The 25332-nt window shown below is 44.8% G+C and overlaps 2 protein-coding genes across 2 annotated transcripts; one reads left to right on the top strand and one right to left on the bottom strand.

Annotated features, from left to right (window-relative positions):
* Window positions 1-2486: 2486 nt before the first annotated feature.
* mep1ba (meprin A subunit beta a) lies at window positions 2487-10117 on the top strand. Its single transcript, XM_041840228.2, is given in 16 exon segments — window positions 2487-2819; window positions 3115-3172; window positions 3450-3480; window positions 3592-3648; window positions 3739-3782; window positions 3929-4007; window positions 5755-5872; window positions 6043-6221; window positions 6421-6639; window positions 6937-7089; window positions 7508-7729; window positions 8115-8371; window positions 8858-8960; window positions 8963-9049; window positions 9267-9443; window positions 9675-10117. Coding segments are annotated over 16 exon segments (2067 nt in total). The 5' UTR covers window positions 2487-2763; the 3' UTR covers window positions 9902-10117.
* Window positions 10118-10401: 284 nt separating this feature from the next.
* On the bottom strand, window positions 10402-24038 carry mcm3l (MCM3 minichromosome maintenance deficient 3 (S. cerevisiae), like). Its single transcript, XM_041840227.1, has 17 exons — window positions 23626-24038; window positions 23415-23527; window positions 18472-18680; window positions 18154-18284; window positions 17800-18038; window positions 17513-17621; window positions 17128-17281; window positions 16602-16733; window positions 16154-16362; window positions 14135-14309; window positions 13809-13935; window positions 13485-13635; window positions 11857-11997; window positions 11622-11725; window positions 11116-11204; window positions 10856-10934; window positions 10402-10706 (listed from the first exon to the last, which is right to left on the bottom strand). Exons 1-17 carry the CDS (start codon window positions 23701-23703, stop codon window positions 10496-10498), a joined length of 2451 nt encoding a protein of 816 aa, XP_041696161.1. The 5' UTR covers window positions 23704-24038; the 3' UTR covers window positions 10402-10495.
* Between the last annotated feature and the right edge of the window lie 1294 nt (window positions 24039-25332).

Here is a 25332-nt window from a genome sequence, read left to right as displayed (position 1 = left end):
GGACACACCTACTCATTCCAGGGTTTTTCTTTATTTTTACTATTTTCTACATTGTAGAATAATAGTGAAAACATCAAAACTATGAAATAACACATATGGAATCATGTAGTAACCAAAAAAGTGTTAAATAAATCAAAATATATTTTAGATTCTTCAAAGTAGCCACCTTTTGCCTTGATGACAGCTTTGCACACTCTTGGCGTTCTCTCAACCAGCTTCATGAGGAATGCTTTTCCAACAGTCTTGAAGGAGTTCCCACATATACTGAGCACTTGTTGGCTGCTTTTCCTTCACAAACCATCACAATTGTGTTGAGGTTGGGTGATTGTGGAGGCCAGGTCATCTGATGCAGCACTCCATCACTCTCCTTCTTGGCCAAATAGCCCTTAGACAGCCTGGAGGTGTGTTTTGGGTCATTGTCCTATTGAAAAAATGTATTATAGTCCCACTAAACGCAAACCAGATGGGATGGTGTATCGCTGCAGAATGCTGTGGTAGCCATGCTGGTTAAGTGTGCCTTGAATTTTAAATAAATCACAGTGTCACCAGCAAACCACCCCCACACCATCACACCTCCCCCTCCATGCTTCACTGTTGGAACCACACATGCGGACATCATCCGTTCACCTACTCTGCATCTCACAAAGACACGGTGGTTGGAACCAAAAGTCTCAAATTTGGACTCATCAGAGCACAGGACAGATTTCCAACGGTCTAATGTCCATTGCTTGTGTTTCTTGGCCCAAGCAAGTCTCTTCTTATTGGTGTCCTTTAGTAGTGGTTTCTTTGCAGCAATTCGACCATGAAGGCCAGATTCACGCAGTCTCCTCTGAAGAGCTGATGTTGAGATGTGTCTGTTACTTGAACTCTGTGAAGCATTTATTTGGGCTGCAATCTGAGGTGCAGTTAACTCTAATTAACTTATCCTCTGCAGCAGAGGTAACTCTGGGTCTTCCTTTCCTGTGGTGGTCCTCATGAGAGCCAGTTTCATCATAGCGCTTGATGGTTTTTGCGACTGCACTTGAAGAAACGTTCAAAGTTCTTGACATTTTCCGGATTGACTGACCTTCATGTCTTAAAGTAATTATGGACTGTCGTTTTTCTATGCTTATTTGAGATGTTCTTGCCATAATATGGACTTGGTCTTTTACCAAATAGGGCTATCTTCTGTATACCACCCCTACCTTGTCACAACACAACTGATTGGCTCAAACACATTAAAAAGGAAAGAAATTCCACAACTTAACATTTAAGAAGGCACACCTGTTAATTTAAAGGACCGCTCCTGTCTCAGCCTCCAGTATTTATGCTGCAGTAGTTTATGTGTCGGGGGGCTGGGGTTAGTTGGTTATACCTGGAGTACTTCTCCTGTCTTATCCAGTGTCCTGTGTGAATTTAAGTATGCTCTCTCTAATTCTCTCGTTCTCTCTTTCTCTCTGAGAACCTGAGCCCTAGGACCATACGTCAGGACTACCGGGCATGATGACACCTTGCTGTCCCCAGTCCGCCTGGCCTTGCTGCTATTCCAGTTTCAACTGTTCTGCCTGCGGCTACGAAACCCCTACCTGTCCCAGACCTGCTGTTTTCAACTCTTTAATGATCGGCTATGAAAAGCCAACTGAGAGACCTGAGCCCTAGGACCATACGTCGGGACTACCGTCCGTGGTGACTCCTTGCTGTCCCCAGTCCGCCTGGCCTTGCTGCTATTCCAGTTTCAACTGTTCTGCCTGCGGTTATGGAACCCCTACCTGTCCCAGACCTGCTGTTTTCAACTCTTAATGATCGGCTATGAAAAGCCAACTGAGATTTATTCCTGATTATTATTTGACCATGCTTGTCACTTATGAACATTTTTGAACATCTTGGCATGGTTCTGTTATAATCTCCACCCGGCACAGCCAGAAGAGGACTGGCCACCCCTCATAGCCTGGTTCCTCTCTAGGTTTCTTCCTAGGCTTTCGCCTTTCTAGGGAGTTTTTCCTAGCCACCGTGCTTCTACACCTGCATTACTAGCTGTTTGGGGTTTTAGGCTGGGTTTCTGTACAGCACTTCGAGATATTAGCTGATGTAAGAAGGGCTATATAAAATAAAATTGATTGATTGATTGAATTGAAATGCATTCCAGGTGACTACCTCATGAAGCTGGTTGAGAGAATGCCAAGCGTGTGCAAAGCTGTCATCAATGCAAAGGGTGGCTACGTTGAAGAATCTCAAATATAAAATATATTTTGATTTGTTTAACACTTTTTGGGTTACTACATGATTCCATAAGTGTTCTTTCATAGTTTTGATGTCTTCACTATTATTCTACAATGTAGAAAATAGTAAAAATAAAGAAAAACCCTGGAATGAGTAGGTGTGTCCAAACTTTTGACTGTACTGTACTTTTTCATATATTTAATATCCTTGTATATTCTTGACATAGAATGACTATAATAAAGAATATTGAAATCAAACCTATCGTGTGTCCCCCGTGGCGCAATGAAAGTGAGGGCCGGCGTGCGCCGGCTGAGGTGGTATCCCCACCGGCCCGTCTCGCCCGCTCTGTCGGGGAGGTGGAGCGTGAGCGCGTGCGATAGGACCCGAAAGATGGTGAACTATGCCTGGGCAGGGCGAAGCCAGAGGAAACTCTGGTGCAAATCGGTCGTCCGACCTGGGTATAGGGGTGAAAGACTAATCGAACCATCTAGTAGCTGGTTCCCTCCGAAGTTTCCCTCAGGATAGCTGGCGCTAGAAGTCTCGCAGTTTTATCTGGTAAAGCGAATGATTAGAGGTCTTGGGGCCGAAACGATCTCAACCTATTCTCAAACTTTAAATGGGTAAGAATATTAAGCACTCATCCTTGAAGTCTACAAAACAACATTATGCACATGTGTGTGTGTGTGTGTGTGTGTGTGTGTGCGTGCGTGTGTGCGTGCTTACCTTTGTGCGTGTACATTAATGTTCCTGTAACACTTACATAAGCTAATGGAGACTATTAAACAATCAAAAATAATACATTTGACAGCTATTTAAGATATTTTATCTCAAACCATAAATGTTATGCAATCTGCACAATCCTGCAAGCCTTGCAGTTTGTTCATTTTCTCTTCTTGTGCTTGTGATTACCGCCAGTCCTAGAGCCATGCCTTCTAAAGGGATTGTTCTGGTCTTCAGTATGCTCTGGTGCTTGGTAAGTTTCCCATTCCATCACTAATGTAATTTCATGTAACACATTACATTACCTAAATTACATTACATTGCTCTGACCAATTGTATTTTTGTAGTGCCTGATACATAGTTACTGTATTTGTCATAATTGTGTAAAAAAAAAATATTTAATTTTTTTCTCTGTTTTGTGTAGTCACATTTCTAATCTTGTTACATTTTAGTGCAGACCTGTTGCATTGCACTGTTTTATTTTCCTTAATTATTTATCTGTTTTCTTGTTTGTTTATTGCCTGCTGTAGTCAGCAGCATCCCGGCTCACAGGTGAAACAGGTGAGTGAAACCTCTTATTGTTGTTGTTCATAACTATGACTCAGAGTGGTGGTAGAAATAATGTCAAGCAATTGTGTGCTGCGGTTGATTTGGACATTCTCTCGCCTGCAGAGACTGATGTGGATGAGGGACACGGACACGACTGGGACATCTTTGACATCAATAAAGGTATGTAAGAAAATAACTTTATAACATGATTGTGTGTATAGACAGTATCTCTGTGTGCTGATCGTCTAATGCTCGTGTGTTAATTTGCAGAGGCAGGATTGGACCTGGTGGATGGTGATATCGTGATAGATGAGGTGAGTTTGACAGCTCATCTTTTCTTTTACTTGAATAATAATATGGATTTCTCATAGCCTGCCAATAATATCTGGTCATCAGTGATCACCATAAGGGTGTTGTGTCTGATTGGTCTGATTGAGAGTGTGTGGTTCTCGCTGTTTAGACTGACAGCAGAAACACCATCCTAGGGGAGCAGTATCGCTGGCCTCAGACAGTACCCTACTACCTGGAGGACAGCCTGGGTGAGAAATAGTACACTTCAATACTTCAAACATTGCTTTTGTAAAATACATTTAAATCAGTGTGACAAAATTCTGTACAAAAATACATTTAAATCAGTGAGACAAAATTCAATAAAATGGTGAAATATACACTGCTCAAAAAAATAAAGGGAACACTAAAATAACACATCCTAGATCGGAATGAATGAAATAATCTTATTAAATACATTTTTCTTTACATAGTTGAATGTGCTGACAACAAAATCACACAAAAATGATCAATGGAAATCAAATGTATCAACCCATGGAGGTCTGGATTTGGAGTCACCCTAAAAATTAAAGTGGAAAACCACACTACAGGCTGATCCAACATTGATGTAATGTCCTTAAAACAAGTCAAAATGAGGCTCAGTAGTGTGTGTGACCTCCACGTGCCTGTATGACCTCCCTACAACGCCTGGGCATGCTCCTGATGAGGTGGCGGATGGTCTCCTGAGGGATCTCCTCCCAGACCTGGACTAAAGCATCCGCCAACTCCTGGACAGTCTGTGGTGCAACGTGGCGTTGGTGGATGGAGCGAGACATGATGTCCCAGATGTGCTCAATTGGATTCAGGTCTGGGGAACGGGCGGACCAGTCCATAGCATCAATGCCTTCCTCTTGCAGGAACTGCTGACACACTCCAGCCACATGAGGTCTAGCATTGTCTTGCATTAGGAGGAACCCAGGGCCAACCGCACCAGCATATGGTCTCACAAGGGGTCTGAGGATCTCATCTCGGTACCTAATGGCAGTCAGGCTACCTCTGGCGAGCACATAGAGGGCTGTGCGGCCCCCCAAAGAAATGCCACCCCACACCATGACTGACCCACCGCCAAACCGGTCATGCTGGAGGATGTTGCAGGCAGCACAACGTTCTCCACAGCGTCTCCAGACTCTGTCACGTCTGTCACGTGCTCAGTGTGAACCTGCTTTCATCTGTGAAGAGCACAGGGCGCCAGTGGCGAATTTGCCAATCTTGGTGTTCTCTGGCAAATGCCAAACGTCCTGCACGGTGTTGGGCTGTAAGCACAACCCCCACCTGTGGACGTCGGGCCCTCATACCACCCTCATGGAGTCTGTTTCTGACCGTTTGAGCAGACACATGCACATTTGTGACCTGCTGGAGGTCATTTTGCAGGGCTCTGGCAGTGCTCCTCCTGCTCCTCCTTGCATAAAGGCGGAGGTAGCAGTCCTGCTGCTGGGTTGTTGCCCTCCTACGGCCTCCTCCACGTCTCCTGATGTACTGGCCTGTCTCGTGGTAGCCCCTCCATGCTCTGGACACTACGCTGACAGACACAGCAAACCTTCTTGCCACAGCTCGCATTGATGTGCCATCCTGGATGAGCTGCACTACCTGAGCCACTTGTGTGGGTTGTAGACTCCGTCTCATGCTACCACTAGAGTGAAAGCACCGCCAGCATTCAAAAGTGACCAAAACATCAGCCAGGAAGCATAGGAACTGAGAAGTGGTCTGTGGTCACCACCTGCAAAACCAGTCCTTTATTGGGGGTGTCTTGCTAATTGCCTATAATTTCCACCTGTTGTCTATTCCATTTGCACAACAGCATGTGAAATTTATTGTCAATCAGTGTTGCTTCCTAAGTGGACAGTTTGATTTCACAGAAGTGTGATTGACTTGGAGTTACATTGTGTTGTTTAAGTGTTCCCTTTATTTTTTTGAGCAGTGTATATTTCTCTCTCTCTCTGTGTGTGTGCACGTATGTAGACATAAATGCTAAGGGGGTGATTCTGAAGGCCTTTGAGCAGTACAGACTGAAGACCTGCATCAACTTCGTCCCATGGAAGGGAGAGGAGAACTATATAGCTGTGTTCAAAGGCACCGGGTGAACACACGCACACACACACACACACACACACACACACACAAACGCCCCAATGTCAGAAGCCAACACATTTTCAAACAATTATAAATTATATCTGTTCATTCTTCCACACTTCACCACTCCATTTTCCATATCTCACTTTCTTTCTCTCTCCCTCTCGCTCTCTTTAGGTGCTACTCCTCAGTAGGTAACAGGCAGGTGGGGAAGCAGAGGTTGTCTATTGGTCGTAACTGTGACCGTCTGGCAACGGTTGAGCATGAGTTTCTGCATGCTCTGGGTTTCTGGCACGAGCAGTCCAGAGCCGACCGCGATGACTATGTCAACATCATGTGGGACCGCATCGAAGAAGGTAGCAATCAATCAATAAATCTGTATTAATAAGATAAGATCACCACCATATTCTAGTTTATAGTATGTTAGAGATTATTTACATATAGTCTCATTGTCTGTAGTTGTCTACTGAATCAATCTGCTGGTGTGTCACCAACTAAATGTACTTTATACATGTACATTTCATTGACTAAACATTGTATTATTTCCCTTTTTAGGAAAATACCATAACTTCCTGATCCATGGCGAGTCAGTGTCGAGTGCTCTGAACGTGCCCTATGACTACGGCTCTGTGATGCACTATAGTAAAACAGCCTTCAACATTGGGTCAGAGCCCTCCATCATTACTAAGATACCGAGCTTCATGGATGTGATTGGTCAACGCATGGAGTTCAGCAACACTGACCTGCTGAAACTCAACAGGCTCTACAACTGCAGTGAGTCCTCACCTGTCAATCAATATCAATCAAAATTCAGATGATCAATCAATCAATCAGCCAATAATTTACTGTAACTCAGGAGTTCATCAGACTGACCTTTAGTTAATGCTTTTACTTGATAAATATCTAATAAATATCTAGCTAATGAAGGTGATTAGATAAGGATTGTCCAGCCAGGTAGTATATTATCTACAGAAGAGTTACGTAAACTGTTTTTATTGGTTTCTTGATTCATACTTTCATAGATTAATGCTGACCTTCCCTCTCTGTCACCCCATATCCCTCTCTCCACAGCAACTTCCTCAACATTCCTGGACTCGTGCAGCTTTGAGAAGGAGAATATCTGTGGGATGATCCAGGGTCCTGGTGGGAAGGCTCAGTGGGAACACAGACACAGTGTGGCTGGGGGACCCAACACCGACTACACCAACATGGGCCAGTGTGAGGGTAAGATATACACACGCATACACACACAGAAGCATACGCACACACACACACTTTACTGTGATGCAAGGTCCATAGTCCATAGTCCTAGTGTAACATGATAATTGTGCCATAGTGGCACATCTACTTATCTTCTAAAGTGATAAAGAGAAAGGCCAGGAAGGTCAATGCCCTCCAACATGTTTGTTTGTCTCTAAAGATTCAGTGGAGGGACTTTGGTTGATTAGTTCTCAGAGGATCACAACATTGAAGTACCCTGTAGCACCATAATGATAAAATATTTTTGAAGGCGATATCAGTAATATTCTAATTGATTTCATAAAATATGAAAAATTGTTTCCCATTACAGAATATACATATTTCTTGATCTTTCCGACCATAATCAGTTTGTCTCACTTAAATGTTTTGTTTCTGTTTCCAGGAAAAGGCTATTTCATGCACTTCAGCACGGTTAAGGGTAACCATGGTGACCAGGCCCACCTGGAGAGTCGTCTCTTCTACCCAATGCGAGGTTCCCAGTGCTTGCAGTTCTACCTCCACAACAGCGGGGGTGCCGATGATCAACTGAACGTGTGGGTACGGGAGCATGACGACGCCAACCCCAAAGGAAAACTGAGGCTCATCCAGAAAATCGATATCACAGGTTTGATATCACATCTCAGCTCATACAAAACAATGTTGTACAACAGTAGAAGGGTTAGGTTAAATGCGGAAGATACATTTACGTTGAATGCATTCAGTTGTAGAACTGACTAGGTATCCCCCTTTCCCTTGTTGGGTGTACAATAGTATTGAGAAAGGGTATTCAAATCTTACCCTACGAGGTCCGGACTACTGCTGGTTTTCTGTTCTTCCTGATAATTAATTGCAACCACCTGGTGTACTAGGTCTTAATCAGTCCCTGATTACAAAGGGGAAGAATTTTAAAAAGCAGAGGAGCTGGCTTCGAGGTCCAGATTTGAATTGAAGGGGTATAGAGAGTAAGTATATACGGTTTGTGTGGATGTCTGTTTCCTTCTGTCCTACAGGTGGCGTCAGAGACTCTTGGGAGCTGTACCATGTAACCCTGGATGTGAAGATGAAGTTCCGGGTTGTGTTTGAAGGCTTGAAGGGCACAGGGGCATCCACCGGAGGGCTCTCATTGGATGACATCAACCTATCAGAGACGACCTGCCCGCAGCACATCTGGCGCATCCGTGACTTCACCAGTCTCCTAGCAACCACACCGACAGGTGTGAAAATCTACAGCCCACGCTTCCTGTCCCCCAGTGGGTACTCCTTCCTGGTGAGTGTCAAGGTCACTATAGTAACAAGGTTGAGATGAAAATATTCTAATATCTCATAACTCTTTGCATAAATGTGGTAGAATTTAACAAAGGGACCAGCAATCCTTGCAATGACGCTGGTGCCATGAATTTGTTTATTTTGGGAAGCTGTCCTCCGGGGCGGCAGGTAGCCTAGCGGTTAAGAGCGTTGGTTCCAGTAACCTAAAAGTCGCTGGTTTGAATCCCCAAGCCGGCAAATTGGAAAAATCTACCGTTCTACCGTTGAGCAAGGCAGTTAACCCCCAACAACAACTGCTCCCCGGGCGCTGATGACGTGAACATCGATTAAGGCAGCTCCCCGCACTTCTCTGATTGAGTGGTTGGGTTAAATGCGGAAGACACATTTCAGTTGAATGCATTCAGTTGTACAACTGACTAGGTATCCCCCTTTCCCTTTCTGCATTTGAATACGTCTGTCCTGGCCTGGTAATAATGGAACTACCTAGGTGAGCGTGTACATCAACGGCCGCAGCAGCCCAGGTAGCATGGCCATCTACTTCCACCTAACCTCCGGCCCTAAAGACGACTCCCTCACCTGGCCCTGTCCATGGCCCTGATGGACCAGAACCCGGACATCAGACAGAGAATGTCCAACCACCGCATGATCGCCACCGACCCCAACAAGCTGTCCTCAGATGGTGAGAATGATTACACAAAAAATGCTTACAGAACGCCCCGAATAATAGCATGCCATTGGCTCTCTGTCCTTCATAGAAGCTGCAAGGTTCTCCAATCTGAGACGAGCGTGATAATAGAGACTAGAAACAGTTAGGGAGACAGAGGTGTGGGAGAACCTGAAATCAGAGAGAAGACAAATGGTTTCCCTTGAAGGAAATTTTCCCTTATCTCCCCCAGGCAATGAGTTCTACTGGGACAACCCCCGTAAGGTGGGCAGTCTGGTGAACGGTTCTGACGGCAGCCAATTCTACCGCGGGCCCGGTACCGGAACCAGCAGCTATCTCACCCACGGCAGGATGAAGAGCAGGAACTTCATCAAAGGAGACGACGCCATCTTCTTCCTCGGTCTGGAGGGTAAGGCATTACGTTCTCATCACTGGAGAAGGATCTTAACCATACTGTAGACATTCCCAATCGTTCCGTAGCCCTAGTCCCAGATCTGTTTATGCATTCTTACTAAGTCCTGTGATCACAATGACTATAGCAGTTGGCAAGACAGAGAAACAGATCTGGGATTAGACTACCTTGACCTCTCACTCGGTTCTAAACCAAGTCCTCTTAACCCCCCCCCCAACCGCTCTTCAGACGTGTCTGCACTGCTGGAGACCCAGCCCCTCCCTCGTTCTGCTGTTCATCAGTCCGAGAAGAGTGCCGTAGCAACACCCAGCCAGGAGACCACCAACACCTCCACAGTGGTGATGGCCGTGTCCATGAGCTTGGCGGCAGTCATGTTCGTGGTTGCCATGGCGAGCGTGGTATACGCCAGGAGATCGGAGAGTGACGTGATCGTTGTGGAGAACATTGACATCTAGTACTGCGAGTGACAACCAACCTAAAATGCCTTCTTTACATTTTCCATTGGCAGATTGTTGAAAGTGCTAGTGAAGAAACTTCACTGAACCTAGAATCAAGCCTGACAAACACTTGACTGTGACAATTGCCACCTCCTTTAACACAGAAAGTAATCATGTGAATCAATAGATGGAAATGTTAGCTATAATGATCAATAAAAGCTGACAAAACCACAAGTGTGAGACTTGTTCCTTTGTTAACATCTTCACAGGAAAACCTGACTAACAATGACCTTCCATCTCTTCAAAAGAAACCCTGACCAACAATGGAAAATATTTTGTATGTTAATGTGAAATTGATCAATTTATACATTCTCTAATAAAAAAAAAAGGATTATGTCTTGCCTCCAGTTTGCAGTTAAAACTACTACCATTCACTGGTTCCTGGATAAACTCCACCCTTACAAGAGGGCCTTTCAATAACTCCACATTTACATTTGAACAAACTCCACCAGACCACATTTCATGCTCAGCCCATTTATTAGAGACAGTTTATGATGACCATGAGTAGACTAGACAGGTTTGGACTGGCTCTTGTGATTGGCTGCCCCAGCTCTAAATGAGGAAGACCACGCCCTCTGACATCATGACCTGGTTGTTGTCCTGCATGCGCCCCAGCAGCTTCTCGACCTCCTGCTCGTCAAACTCGTGGTCGTCCTGACCGCGTGTGGTCTTATTGACCAGCGTCAGGAGCTCCGTCACTGCTACGGACTGGGACCGTGTAGTCTGAAAGGCCTTCATCAGAGCAGCCTTAAACAGCTTCAGCCTGGGCAGGAGGGGTCAGAGAACACAAACAAATAAACATCATCCCACCTTAACTGTCTCTGGAGAGTGGATAAATGGTGCAGTACTCAGTGACCACAATGGGCCAGAGTTAAGGCTACAGAAACAGAGGGAGTAGAGGGGGAGATTTACCTGTCCTGGCTGATGTCCTGTCCTGGCTTCTTCTTCAGGCTCTGAGAGGCAGCAGGCTTGGGTTTCAGAATGGACTGGGCTAGGAGGGAGAAAGAGAAGGATGAGAAATGTATGATTCTAATTAATCAAAATAGTAAAGTATTCTTATAATGGGGCAGATGAAATGGTTTATAACCCTAAGAACTGAGCTATATTGGTGACCAGGTGGGGTACAGACAGACCTTGTATGTGCACGGTGTGTGTATGTGCGCGCGTCTTACTGTGTTCCTCGTCCTCAAACTCATAAGGGTCAGACTCAGCCCCAGCATCTGTCACGTCCATGTTTTCCTTACCCACACCGGTACGCTTCCTGGTCATCAAAGAAAGGAGACAAGGAAAGGAGACAAGGCAGGCATTTAAGATTATTCAGACCTAGCCTTCGACGCAACCAGTCTCTCCAGTCCCTGCATCCTTGAGATCAGGGCCTGTATTCAAAACATGTCTCAGTAAGAGAGCTCATCTGGGATCAGGTTCCCTTGTGCATATATTAGAACTGCCTCACCCCATCATCTGAAGCTGTGGAAGACAATCGTCCAATAACTGCCAGAACCCTAGATTTGATTTAGTTTGTTTTTATTAAAGCATCTGAGATTCTTGTAATGGTAATGTAATGTAAAAAGAGCTATATAAAATATATTATAATCTTTTTCATTATGATCCAAAATGCTGAACTGATCCTATAACCAGCATTCCTAGTCAGAGCTACTTTTTGAATACGGGCTCAGACCTGGTGCTCGTCCTCTGACTGGCCACCTCTTGGCTCTGGCTCTGTGATTGGCTCTGGCTCACATCCATGTCGTCCTCTACAACCTTCCTCTTCTTCTCCAGAATCTACATGTAGACAGGACAGTACACATAGCAACATGAATTAAAACCTATCCATATAGTTATAAGCCTTTTGTCTCCAAATTACAATGAAGAAGGAATGTATCCAGTGTCAAACTGTTTGATCCCAGCATTACCTTTTTAAAGTAGGCGAACTGCATGAGCTCCAGGGCAGCCTCTGCGTCAACAAAGTCTGTGGTCTTGCTCATGCGGGCTTTGGCGTGGGCCGTGGACAATCGTATCATTGTCTCCAGCGCTCGGGCTGTCACCGGCATCGTCTGTATGGAAGACAACCCATCAAACACCAAGTACAACAATGTCTATTTGAAGCAGACATTCCCAAACCAATAGTGCATGTTTTCATGATTAATGATACAGGTAATCGATTATTGTACATACAGGATTGTAAACTGGGTATAACAATCAGGAAAGGATTCCCAATGCAATGATAAATAAAATTATTCCATAATGCCAAAACGGCTTTTAGACTCCAGTAAAGAGCTGGATGAGAGATTCCATACATACTTTTGCATGTATGTGGACACCCCTTCAAATTAGTGGATTCGGCCATTACAGCCACACCTGTTGCTGACAGGTGTATGAAAAAGAAAAAAGGAAAAAAGAAAAAAGCCATGCAATCCCCATAGACAAACATTGTCAGTAGAATGGCCTTACTGAAGAGGACATTGACTTTCAAATGTGGCACCATCATAGGATGCCACCTTTCCAACAAGTCAGTTCGCCAAATTTATGCCCTGCTAGAGCTGCCCCGGTCAACTGTAAGTGTGGTTACTTTGAAGTGGAAACCGCTGAGCAACAACGGCTCAGCCGCGAAGTGGTAGGCTACACAAGCTCACAGAATGGGACCGCTGAGTGCTGAAGCACGTAGCGTGTAAAAATCGGCTGTCCTTGGTTGAAACACTCACTACAGCGTTCCAAACTGCCTCTGGAAGCAACGCCAGCACAAGAACTGTTGGTCAGAAGCTTCACGAAATGGGTTTCCATGGCCGACAAGCCTAAGATCACCATGCTCAATGCCAGGTGTCAGCTGGAGTGGTGTAAAGCTTGCCGCCATTGGACTCTGGCGCAGTGGAAACACGTTCTCTGGAGTAATTAATCACGCTTCACCATCTGGCAGTCCGACGGACAAATCTGGGTTTGGCGGATGCTAGGAGAACGCTACCTGCCCAAATGCATAGTGCCAACTGTAAAGTTCAGTGGAGGAGGAATAATGGTCTGGGGCTGTTTTTCATGGTTCGGGCTAGGCCCCTTAGTTCCAGTGAAGGGAAATCTTAATGCTACAGCGTACAATTACATTCTAGACGATTCTGTGCTTCCAACTTTGTGGCAGCAGTTTGGGGAAGGCCCTTTCCTGTTCCAGTATGACAATGCCCCCGTGCACAAAGCGAGGTCCATACAGAAATGGTTTGTCAAGATGGGTGTGGAAGAACTTGACTGCCATGCAGAGCCCCGACCTAAACCCCATCGAACACCTTTGGGACGAATTTGAATGCTGACTGCGAGCCAGGCCTAATCGTCCAACATCAGTGCCTGACCTCACTAATGCCCGTGGCAAAATGGAAGCAAGTCCCCGCAGCAATGTTCCAATATCTAGTGGAAAGCCTTCCCAGAAGAGTGGAGGCTGTTATAGCAGAAAAGGGGGGGCCAACTCCATATTAATGCCCATGATTTTGGAATGAGATGTTTGACGAGCAGGTGTCCACCACATACACTATATCACCAAAAGTATGTAAGTACTACCGACCCTGGCTGATTCAGAGTTGACTTGGTCATGGCTGCGGAGCTTGGAGTACTCCTCTGCTATGTGGTCTGAGGCCTCCTGGGTTAGAACAGGTTTCACCAGTTTAGCCACGTGGATGTACTTCCTAATAAACTCCATGGTAACTACTTTCTCCCTGGAGGAGGATGACAGGGGTTAACACAGAAAGCCATGGATTCTGTCAGAAAGAACATAATGTGTATACAGTTTGTATGGTATTACGAGTGATTAATACAGCAACTTTAAAATCAGGTTTTGTTGGGTTTAGTTTTCTTTAACAATGAATATAATGGACGTTTTGCTGGGTACTTTTTATTGCGGTGTCCATGCAGGATATTGTCCTTCTTCTCGTAGATCTGGAGTTCCTGTTCGGCTGACTCTGTGATGTTGGGGTCCTCCGTGGCGAACACATCCACAGTGCTGCCCATGGGCATGGCTTTAGGGGCATCAAACAACAGATCAGATACAGAGCAATCAAAAGTGTCATTCAAAAACATCTGCACACATGCCAGGTACTGAATCAGCAATCATGTCTACTTGTTTGGTTTGACGCTAAAAATTATTTGATATTTTGAATGAGAAGCTGTGTGTGGTGTGTTTGCATGTGTGTATATTTAGTCAGTAGTGTGCCCAACCTGTTCCCTCCTGCTCCCCTGGTGCTCTGTAGCGGTGCATGCGTAGAACATGCTCCGAGACCTTCCTGTCACTGTCTGCATCCATCTGGTCCAGAACAATGAAGAGCAGGTCGAACCGAGACAACAGAGAGTCCTGCAGACCGATGTTCTCCATGGGAGTCTTATACTGGTCGTACTGTAAGGAAAGGTAAGAGAGAATGTACATAGTTGTCACAGAGACATGAACAGTGTGTTAAAAAGGGATTGACATGCGCAAAGAATCACTGACGTACAAATTAACTTGCATCCCAAATAACTACTTATGTGATCAAGATTGGCGAATCTATGCAAAGCTTTGTCCAGGTCGATCCCGATGAAGGTGCAGAAATAAAGCTGTGAGGAAAGTCCATGTATACCAGTTATTGAGATGGAGGCTTATTAGCTAGTAGCGGTGACACCCTGTTATACAGTACCGTGAAAGAGTATTTGCCCCCCTTCTGATTCTCTATTTTTGATACTGAACATTATCAGATCTTCAACCTAAAATTAGATAAAGGGAACCAGAGTTTAAAAATAAATGTAGATACTTATTTTATTTAATTAACAAAGTTATGCACCCCCTATTCCCCTGTGTGAAGTAGTAATTGCCCCCTTACACTCAATAACTGGTTTTTCCACCATTAGCTGCAATGACTGCAACCAAATGCTTCCTGTAGTTGTTAGTCTCACATCGCTGTGGAGGAATTTTGGCCCACTCTTGCATGCAGAACTGCTTTAAATCAGTGACGTGTGTTTTTGAGCAAGAACTGCTCGTGTCCAGTCCTGCCACAACATCGCAATTGGGATTAGGACTCGACTTTGACTACGCAATTCCAAAACTTCACATTTGTTGCTTTTTAACCATTTTCATGTAGACTTGATTGTGTGTTTTGGATCATTGTCTTGCTGCATGACCCAGTTGCACTTCAGCTCACAGACGGATGGCCTGACATTCTCCTGTAGAATTCTCTGATACAGAGCAGAATTCATGGTTCCTTCTATTAAGGCAAGTCGTCCAGGTCCTGAGTCAGCAAAGCATCCCCAAACCATCACCACCATGCTTGACTGTTGGTATGAGGTTCTTACTGTGGAATGCAGTGTTTGGTTTTTATCAGGCATAATGGGACACATGTTGTCCAAAAAGTTGACTCACGTTTGCCAAAAAGCACCTGGATTGATCATCAAGACTCATGGAAGAATGTTCTATGGACAGATGAGTCAAAATTATGACTTTTTGGATGACATGGGTCCCATTATGACTGGCGAAAACCAAACATTGCATTCCACAGTAAGAACCTCATACCAACGGTCAAGCATGGTGGTGGTATTGTGATGTTTGGGGATGCTTTGCTGACTCAGGACCTGGACGACTTGCCTTAATAGAAGGAACCATGAATTATGCTCTCTATCATGTGAGCTGAAGCGCAGCTGGGTCATGCAGCAAGACAATGATCCAAAACACACAATCAAGTCTACATGAAAAATGGCTAAAAAGCAACACATTTGAAGTTTTGGAACGGCCTAGTCAAAGTCCAGACTTAATCCCAATTGAGATGTTGTGGCAGGACTTGAAACAAGCAGTTCATACTTGAACCCACAAATGTTGCTGAGTTACAGCAGTTCTGCATAAAAGAGTGGGCCAAAATTCCTCCACAACGACATGAGACTGAACAACTACAGGAAGCATTTGGTTGGAGCCATTGCAGCTAAAGGTGGCACAACCAGTTATTGAGTGTAAGGGGGCATTAACTTTTCCCACACAGGGCAATTGGGTGTTGCAGAACTTTATGAAATAAGTATGTAATTGTGTTATGTTCACTCAGGTTCCCTTTATCTAATATTAGGTTTTGGTTGAAGATCTGACAACATTCAGTATCAAAAATATGCAGTACAGAAAATACATTTTCACAGCACTGTACATGGTCTTAGCAGTTAGATTAGACAGACTGGGTTAGCATTACCGCGTCTCCCCCTTACAAAGAGTAAGTTAGCGCGTCTCACCCTGCCGTAGACTGGGTTAGCGGCAGCTAGCACACTGCAGCGAGCGTTGAGCCTGGCCATTATGCCAGCCTTAGCGATGGTGACACGGCCCTGTTCCATCACCTCGTGGATGGCTGTGCGGTCCATATCGGACATCTTGTCAAACTCGTCGATGCACACCACTCCTCTGTCTGCCAGTACCATGGCCCCAGCCTCCAGCCGCCGCTCACCTGGAGAGGAAGGGAGACAGTGAGAAAGGGGTATGAACAGAGGCGTGTGCATAGGGGGGAGTGTGAGTGGTATCCAGAGTGGGATAATAATTATGGTAAATAGGTGGAAGAGGAAGGAGTATAGGCTTCAAGAATTGTATTTTTCTCAGAGGGAACTCCATTTGTATGAAGGTGGATGGAGGGGGAATAACAGCATGCATACAAATCATTCAAAATGGTGTCCATAAAGTGTTCCATACCAGTCTCCTGGTCTGTGGTGACGGCAGCGGTCAGCCCCACGCCAGTTGACCCCCGTCCTGTAGTTGGTATGGCCCGCGGAGCAGTGTGCAGAACGTAGCGCAGCAGCTGGGACTTAGCCGTCGACGGGTCACCTGACCAGAGAAAGACCAACCAGGTTAGAGAGACCACACAGAGAAGGCCACACATTGAGTTCAATGTTAGGCTACATCCAGATTTGCCACCCTTTGTACAAAGTGTGCACTTGCACACTTCCCATCATGGATTTAAAAGCATTGGATTGGTGTTAGCATTGGCTAGAGGGAGTTCCCACCGTTGTTAGACCCATGAGGTGAAGTGTGCAGGTATACACTTGCAGAGAAGGGTAGAGAATCAGGACAGCCATAGAGGAAGACCACCAAAGTCTTGCTAATGACTACAACCCATCAATAGTAGTGGTTGACAAAAAAACAAAACATGTATGCATTCACTAACTATAAGTCGGATAAGAGCATCTGCTAAATGACTAAAAATGTAAATATGACTGACCTATTAGCAGTATGTTGATGTCTCCACGGATACGTGTACCGTTCTCCAGGTTGGTCTCGTTGCCCCCCAGCAGCAGACACAGAATGGCCTTCTTTATGTACTCATGGCCATGTATACTGGGAGCCAGCGAGTGGCTCAGATGCTCAAACACATCCTGGAAAACAATCATGACAAAGGAAACTGACATTCATGTGTATGATTGAAGAGCATTGGTATCAAATGATCCAACTGGTATATACCAAATGTGATGTGACAGTTTGTATGCCAAGAAGCGATACGGTCGTCTGATTGTACAGTATATAACAACTTCGTCGTAATTTAAATGCTCCACCAAAACATACTGTAGTAGAGTTCAATGCAAGACTATTTAGAATGAGTGACTTACTTTAGAATGGCCTTTAGAGAACTTCTTGATTTTATTAATATCCTCGGCGGAAAAGGTTGGCACGATTTCTTTACTCATCCTCTTCACGTGATTGGCCAGCAGAATTGTCCTGCATTAGACCAATAGAAGGTTGAGTTCATTGAGTTCACTAAAATAAAAATTATCCTCATTGAAAAGCAATAGGAATTTTCATTTACTTCCTGAATTTAAAATGGAGTTGACCCCAACCCTTTATCAAAACTACTTGGAAGCAGAACACAAATAGACCCGTTCACACACCCACCCACCTGAAGGTACCAGAGGTGAAGCCTCCCTGTTTGGCTGGCAGACAGCGGTAGATCCCCACCATCTGAACGCGGTCGCCCGGTTTGACCGTGTCGACCAGGTCGTCGTTAGCGATGATGTCCACAGAGCGGGGGAGCTGTCCGGCAGGGGCCTTCTCTGGCATCTCCTGGATGGTCAGGGTCTGGTGGTCCTTATAGGCACATAGCCCAAACTCTGTCTCCAAGGGGTTGTTCTCCTCATCCTGTAGATCAGGGAGAGAGGTGGTAAAGGAGTGTGATATCTGTAGCAGGAATGTTGTAGATCGGGGAGCATGGGGAGGGAGAGCACCATTAAAAATTGCACATATAGTTACACACCTTGGTAGGGTAAATGGCGCTGGAAGGGAATGCGTCCAGAGAGGTCAGGTCAGTGTATTTCCTCTCCAAGGTCTTCTTAGTGGCTGGACAGTAGTGGACACTACGGGTGATCTTAGGCCTCACCAGAGAACCTACCACAATGACAGAAACACATGCAGGATGTTAGGCTACTCAAAATAACTATCAGTTGAATGGAATTACAGTAGTAGCGTAATTATAATAAGGAGGAACCAAGAAAGGCGTTTTGTCGTAAAGAATTATCAATCGAATCTGAATAAAACTGGAAATTATCAATTGAAACGCATTATATACACTTACACTTGGTAACGATTCCTTCCACACAAACCAGGTTTCCGAGATATCGCGCTGCGAGGGTTCGAGGGGTCACGTGCTTGGTTCCGAAGCTGCCCTCGAACCCCACATGGAACTCCTCAAACTGCTTGGCATAGGTTGCATCGATGGACGCAACCAAGTCCTTCAGAGCTCTTTGGAAAGCAACAAGTTCACTGAAGCAGTCTTTCAGCAAGCTGAAAAGGGTATTTAAAAGTACATTTTATAAACAAAATATATTTTAAAACAAAATGATAAAGGAACACAGGCCTCAAACCATTTACTACATTTTATCCACCACTTGGCCTTTGACACTCAAGGATCAATAAAAGGAATGGAACACTGCCGCTACCTCACTCTCCAACAAGGTGCATGAATTGAGAAGAAAAATGAAGTGAAGAAATTCAGTTACTCAGCGGTTCCCATACTAGGGGTCGCGGCCCCATGTGGGTTCGCCTGATATGAAAATGGGGTTACGGGAGAATTTTCAAACCCCTCCCCCAAAAATATACATATATTGTGGTTAACCTTAAAAATCAATATTAAAATCATAAAAATCTAAAAGATAAAATCCAACCAGAGAGCGCCCTTAGATCATGGGAAAAGGCCGCATTTCACTGTTGCACTTGAATCATTCCCACGGTGAATGGCTAGGCCCGCTACGCTATGACACACTATTGAAGAGACTTTCATATTACCGGCCGCAATTGATACGGTGAAAACAATGTGTGGGGAGGCAGAGGCACAGAAACTCACATTAATACCTTTGCTAGCAATAGCATAAATTCTGAGAATCAAGAGAAAACTGACTGAACGCCTCAAACTCCCCAGCTTATGCTCTCCAAATGGATGTTAGCTGTGAGGGCCGACATGCCCATGCATTAACTTTTGTTCGCTAAACATGTCCGGGGATGCTATTCACGAGGACATATTGCTCTGTTTCACAAGCATGGAACGGCACATGAGATGGGATGTTCAGAGTGCTGCGTGGCTATATTGACGAAAAACAGATTCCATGGGATCGAATGGTGGGCTTTTGCACAGATGAAGCGCCATCGATGGCGGGCAGGCCTCTGCACTCTAGTTATGAATGGGTCTCCCTCTGCCATATAGACACATTGTATGATACACCGAGAGCAACTGGTGGCAAACGAGCGGAGGACAGAACTGAGATATAATGCAGCAGGTAACTTTGATTGTTAACTACATCAAACCAAATGTTATGTGTCACATGCAGATGTTATTGCGGGTGTAGAGCAAAATGGTTGTGTTTCTAGCACCAACAGTGCAGTATATCTAACAATACACACAACCTAAAAGTAAAAGAATGGAATTAAGGAGTATAGAAATATTAGGATGAGCAATGTCGGAGTGGCATAGACTAGAATACAGATACATATGAGATGAGTAAAGCAAAAAGATGTAAACATTATTAGAGTGACTAGTGTTCCATTATTAAAAAGTGGCCAGGGATTTCAAGTCTATGGGGCAGCAGCCTCTAAGGTGCAGGGTTACGTAACCGGGTGGAAGCCGCCTAGTGGTGGCTATTTAACAGAAGTTGTTTTACAGTCTCTCTGTCCCAGCTTTTATGCACCTGTACTGAACTCGCCTTCTGGATGATAGCAGGGTGAACAGGCAGTGGCTCGGGTGGTTGTCCTTGATCTTTTTGGCCTTCCTGTGACATCGGGTGCTGTAGGTGTCCTGGAGGGCAGGTAGTTTACCCCCAGTGATGAGTTAGGCAGACCGCGCCATCCTCTGGAGAGCCATGCGGTTGCGGGCGGTGAAGTTGCTGTACCAGGTGGTGTTACAGCTCGACAGAATGCTCTCAATTGTGCATCTGTAAAAGTTTGTGAGGGTTTTAGGTGCCAAGCCAATTTCTTCAGCCTCCTGAGGTTGAAGAGGCGCTATTGCACCTTCATCACCACACTGTGTGGGTGGACCATTTCAGATAGTCAGTGATGTGTACGCCAAGGAACTTGAAGCTTTCCACCTGCTCCACAGCGGTCCTGTCGAAGTGGATAGGGGCGTGCTCCCTCTGCTGTTTCCTGAAGTCCACGATCAGCTCCTTTGTTTTGTCGACATTGCGGGAGAGGTTATTTTCCTGGCACCACACTCCAAGGGCCTTCACCTCCTCTCTGTAGGTGGTCTCGTCATTGTTGGTAATCAAGCCTACTACTGTTGTGTCGTCTGCAAACTTGATGATTGAGTTGGAGGCGTGCGTGGCCACGCAGTCATGGGTAAACAGGGAGTACAGGAGGGGGCTGAGCATGCACCCACATCCACTGCGCACATGCCTGTTTGCAAAACTATGTGGCGATATGGAATCAGAACATGACAATGTTCTTTACTGAACAAAAATAAACAAAGTGTTGGTCCATAAGCTGAAATAAATGATGCCAGAAATGTTCCATATGCACAAAAAGCTTATCTCTCTGATTCTGTGCACAAATGTGTTTACGTCCCTGTTAGTGAGCATTTCTCCTTTGCCTAGATAATCCATCCACCTGACAGGTGTGGCATATCAAGAAGCTGATTAAACAGCATGGTCATTACACAGGTGCACCTTGTGCTGGGGACAATAAAAGGCCACTAAAATGTGCAGTTGTCACAACACAATGCCACAGATGTCTCAAGTTGAGGGAGCATGCAATTGGCATGCTGACTGCAGGAATGTCCAACAGAGTTGTTACCAGATAATTAAAATGTTAATTTCTCTACCATAAGCCACCTCCGTCATTTTAGAGAATTTTGAAGTGCGTCCAACCGGCCTCAGAACCGCAGACCATGTGTAACCATGCCAGCCCAGGACCTCCACATCTGGCTTCCTCACCTGCGGGATCGTCTGAGACCAGCCACCCGGACAGCTGATGAAACTGAGGAGTATTTCTGTCTGTAATAAAGCCCTTTTGTGGGGAATAACTCATTCTGACTGGCTGGGCCTAGCCCACCCATGGCTGCGCCCCTGCCCAGTCATGTGAAATAAATAGATTAGGGCCTAATACATTTATTTCAATTGACTGGTGTCATATGAACTGTAACTCAGTCAAATCATTGAAATTGTTGCGTTTATATTTTTGTTCAGTACATTTCACACTTGGTGGTTATCGAGGAGTGTTGGACAGATTATTCACATTGAGAGGGGAACTGTTGTCATTCACAAAGGAGGTAAAAAAAAGACTTGGTTGACTTTGTATTGACAAGAAAATGTATACTTGCCTATGTAACAGACATACAGTGCCGTGAAATTATTTGCCCCCTTTCTAACTTTCTCTACTTTTGCATATTTTTGATACTGAATGTTATCAGATCTTCTACCAAAACCTAATATTAGATAAAGGGAACCTGAGTGAACAAATAATACAACAATTACATACTTATTTCATAAACAAAGTTCTGCAACACCCAATTGCCCTGTGTGGAAAAAGTTATTGCCCCCTTACACTCAATAACTGGTTGTGCCACCTTTAGCTGCAATGGCGCCAACCAAATGCTTCCTGTAGTTGTTGTTCAGTCTCATGACGCTGTGGAGGAATTTTGGCCCACTCTCATGCAGAACTGCTGTAACTAAGCAACATTTGTGGGTTTTCAAGCATGAACTGCTCGTTAGGCCGTTCCAAAATTTCAAATCTGTTGCTTTTTAGCCATTTTCATGTAGACTTGATTGTGTGTTTTGGATCATTGTCTTGCTGCAAGACCCAGCTGCGCTTCAGCGTACAGACGGATGGCCTGACATTCTCCAGAATAATTCTGATGCAGAATTCATGGTTCCTTCTATTAAGGCAAGTCATCCAGGTCCTGAGGCAGCAAAGCATCCCCAAACCATCACACTACCACCACGCTTGACCGTTGGTATGATGTTCTTACTGTGGAATGCAGTGTTTGGTTTTCACCAGGCATAACGGGGACCCATGACGTCCACAAAGTTGACTCAAGTTCAGCAAACAGCACCTGGATGATCATTAAGACTCTTGGAAGAATGTTCTGTGGACAGATGATTCAAAAGTATATGTTTTTGGATGACATGGGTCCCAAAACTGCACATTTTAAAGTAGCCTTTTATTGTCCCCAGCACAGGGTGAACCTGTGTAATGAGCATGCTGTTTAATCAGCTTCTTGATATGCCACACCTGTCAGGTGGATGGATTATCTTGGCAAAGGAGAAATACTCACTAACAGGGATGTAAACACATTTGTGCACAAAATTTGAGAGAAACAAGCTTTTTGTGCATATGGAAAATGTCTGTGATCTTTTATTTCAGGTCATGAAACCAACACTTTACATGTTGCGTTTATATTTTTGTTCAGTGTACTTTTTCAAAGGCATTGTATTTGAGAAACTGAATTTACTGGAGCAAGCATGTAGGGGAAATACAAAACCTTCTACAGACGAGCGACCAAGTCAGTGGAAATTATTATTGGAGAGTCTTTCAAAAGCTTACCATGCCCATTTCCCTCGGCTGTGCATGTTTCTAACAGAAAACAGCATCAGTAAGTGTCCCACGCGAGTGATGATTGCTCACCAACGGTTGGAAGAGCACTTTGGGACCTACTTCCCAATCCGTTTGACTGTGATCCCTGGCTCAGTTGACATGCCGGTAAATTAAATCGAACAGCTGCTCGAGCTGTCATGTGACCGAATGCTGCATACAACGCATTCACGGATCACTAAGGCTGAGTTTCGGTTCCTGACTCAAAGGGAATAAATGGCCTGCAGTCTCCCCCTGAGCATTAATGCCCCATAAAAAAAATTAAACGGTTCTCTGAAATCTCAGATTTCCGACTTCAGTGCGTTAAAGACAACTGGGAACTCTGAAAAAAACGAGTTCCGACTGGGAAAAAGCATTTTGAACTGTCATTCAACTCGGAATTCCAACTCGGGAACTCGGGCCTCTTTCTAGAGCTCCGACCTGAAAATCATGATCTTTACTCACGCTTTGGCCCGCTTCTCGTTCCTCCTTCTCAGGTCGTTGATGTTCACGATGAGGCGGCACCGGTTTTCTGACACCATACTTCTGACCCTCTCATGATAAACTCCTTGGTCTTGCTAGAACAAAAACAAGCAACACATCTTACATTGCCTCACATTAATATCTGCACTTTTGATTGATTTGTATTTCACACATTATTCTCCTCTGTACTTACATCGTCATCAAGAAAGTCCAGGTATTCTCTATGCGCCTCTCTCAGTTCCATATCTTCAAACCCGCCAGCGCTGTCCATCTCAACACCTGCCCAGGCCTCTCCTCCAGGTCAACTGTAGTCTGGCAAGAAGCCGTGACCAGATTCAGGTTGGGATAATCAAATGTGGAGGTGTGATGGACCGAGAAATCTACAAGTGTTCTTTGACACTTCTAATCAGGGTGGGTGCATCCAGAGAAGAATAGGCGAAGCGAGAGGATTTATTCTGCCCAAAGTCTTTTGTATGGAGGTCTATGAGAGTAGAATTACGTGAGGCTTATTTGATCAAATAGAAGTTTAGGCTGTTACAAATGTACTGATATAAGTGGACGCACGTGGCATTCTGGCAATTTTGATTAAAACGACTCGTATCTGCCCTGTCATTGGCTAGAATGGTCCCACCTGATCTCGCCTGCCTTCAATCATTGAGGGGGTTCGATTAATCTGGCCCGGGGTAGGCTACACCGGGCAATGGCCCGTTACGTCATCTGGCGAAAGCGATGAAGGAGGAACGGTCTTCTCAAATCGAACAGTAATCTGCGCCTCTCTGTCATGTTGGCGGCATGGTGCATCGTCCAGAAACATACATCTCTTTTCCATAAAATAAATGTTTTAATTTTCAAACTAGTTTTAATTGGGAAGGCAGATAAAAGGTTTTTTTATCAAAAGCAATCACTTTTGCGTGTGAAAACGCAGTATCCTACTCATTACTACACGTGCTTAATTACGTCACTAATGTTTTGAGCCGACTTCGCCGTCGGACAGAGTTGGGCACCACACCTGGATCACGCCTGGGAGGCAGCCCGGTTCCAAATCGAATGCAATAAATTTACAGCCTGTGCGAAACACGTCTGCACGGGCGCCCGGGCGAGATTAATCGAGCCCCCTAATTGAAGACATGTATTTCCTTTGTTAGAGCGGCCGCTCCACGCTTGTCAATACAATAGGTAATCTTTGGTGCATCTCAATAGTTGGGCCTTCATCCCTCGTCTCGTCTCCCTCATTTGCACGAATTAGAAGAACAGGACAGGTGAAAGCAATGTGGTGGATCTTTACAAGGGATTTGCTTTCAACTGCCCAGTTATTTTCGATCAGTACAGATGAAGGAATGCAGAGGACGTGAGAGGGATCCACTTTGAGATGCACACTGATTTGGCATATTTTATGTTAAATTAATGGATTATTGGAGTTTATTTACCTAAAGTACACTGCAATTATTCAAGTTTTAATGTCACATGCACAAGTACAGTGAAATGTCTTTCTTGCAAGCTCTAAACCCAACAATGTAGTAACCAATAACAATGTTATACTGAAAATATACTGAACAAAAATATAAACACAACATGCAACAATTTCAACGATTTTACTGAATTAGTGTTTATATAAGGAAATCAGTCAATTGAAATAAATAAATTAGGCCCTAATCTATGGATTTCACATGACTGGGCAGGGGCGCAGCCATGGGTGGGCCTGGTTCACAAGTGGGTGGGCCTATGCCCTCCCAGGCCCACCCATGGCTGCGCCCCTGCCCAGTCATGTGAAATCCATAGATTAGGGCCTAATTTATTTATTTTAATTGACTGATTTCCTTATATAAACACTAATTCAGTAAAATCGTTGAAATTGTTGCATGTTGGCCCAGCCAATCATAATTCGTTTTTTTCCATAAAA

Source organism: Coregonus clupeaformis, chromosome 20 (assembly GCF_020615455.1).
Source record: "Coregonus clupeaformis isolate EN_2021a chromosome 20, ASM2061545v1, whole genome shotgun sequence".
Taxonomy (NCBI): domain Eukaryota; kingdom Metazoa; phylum Chordata; class Actinopteri; order Salmoniformes; family Salmonidae; genus Coregonus; species Coregonus clupeaformis.
This window is presented reverse-complemented; position numbering and strand designations above follow the sequence as displayed.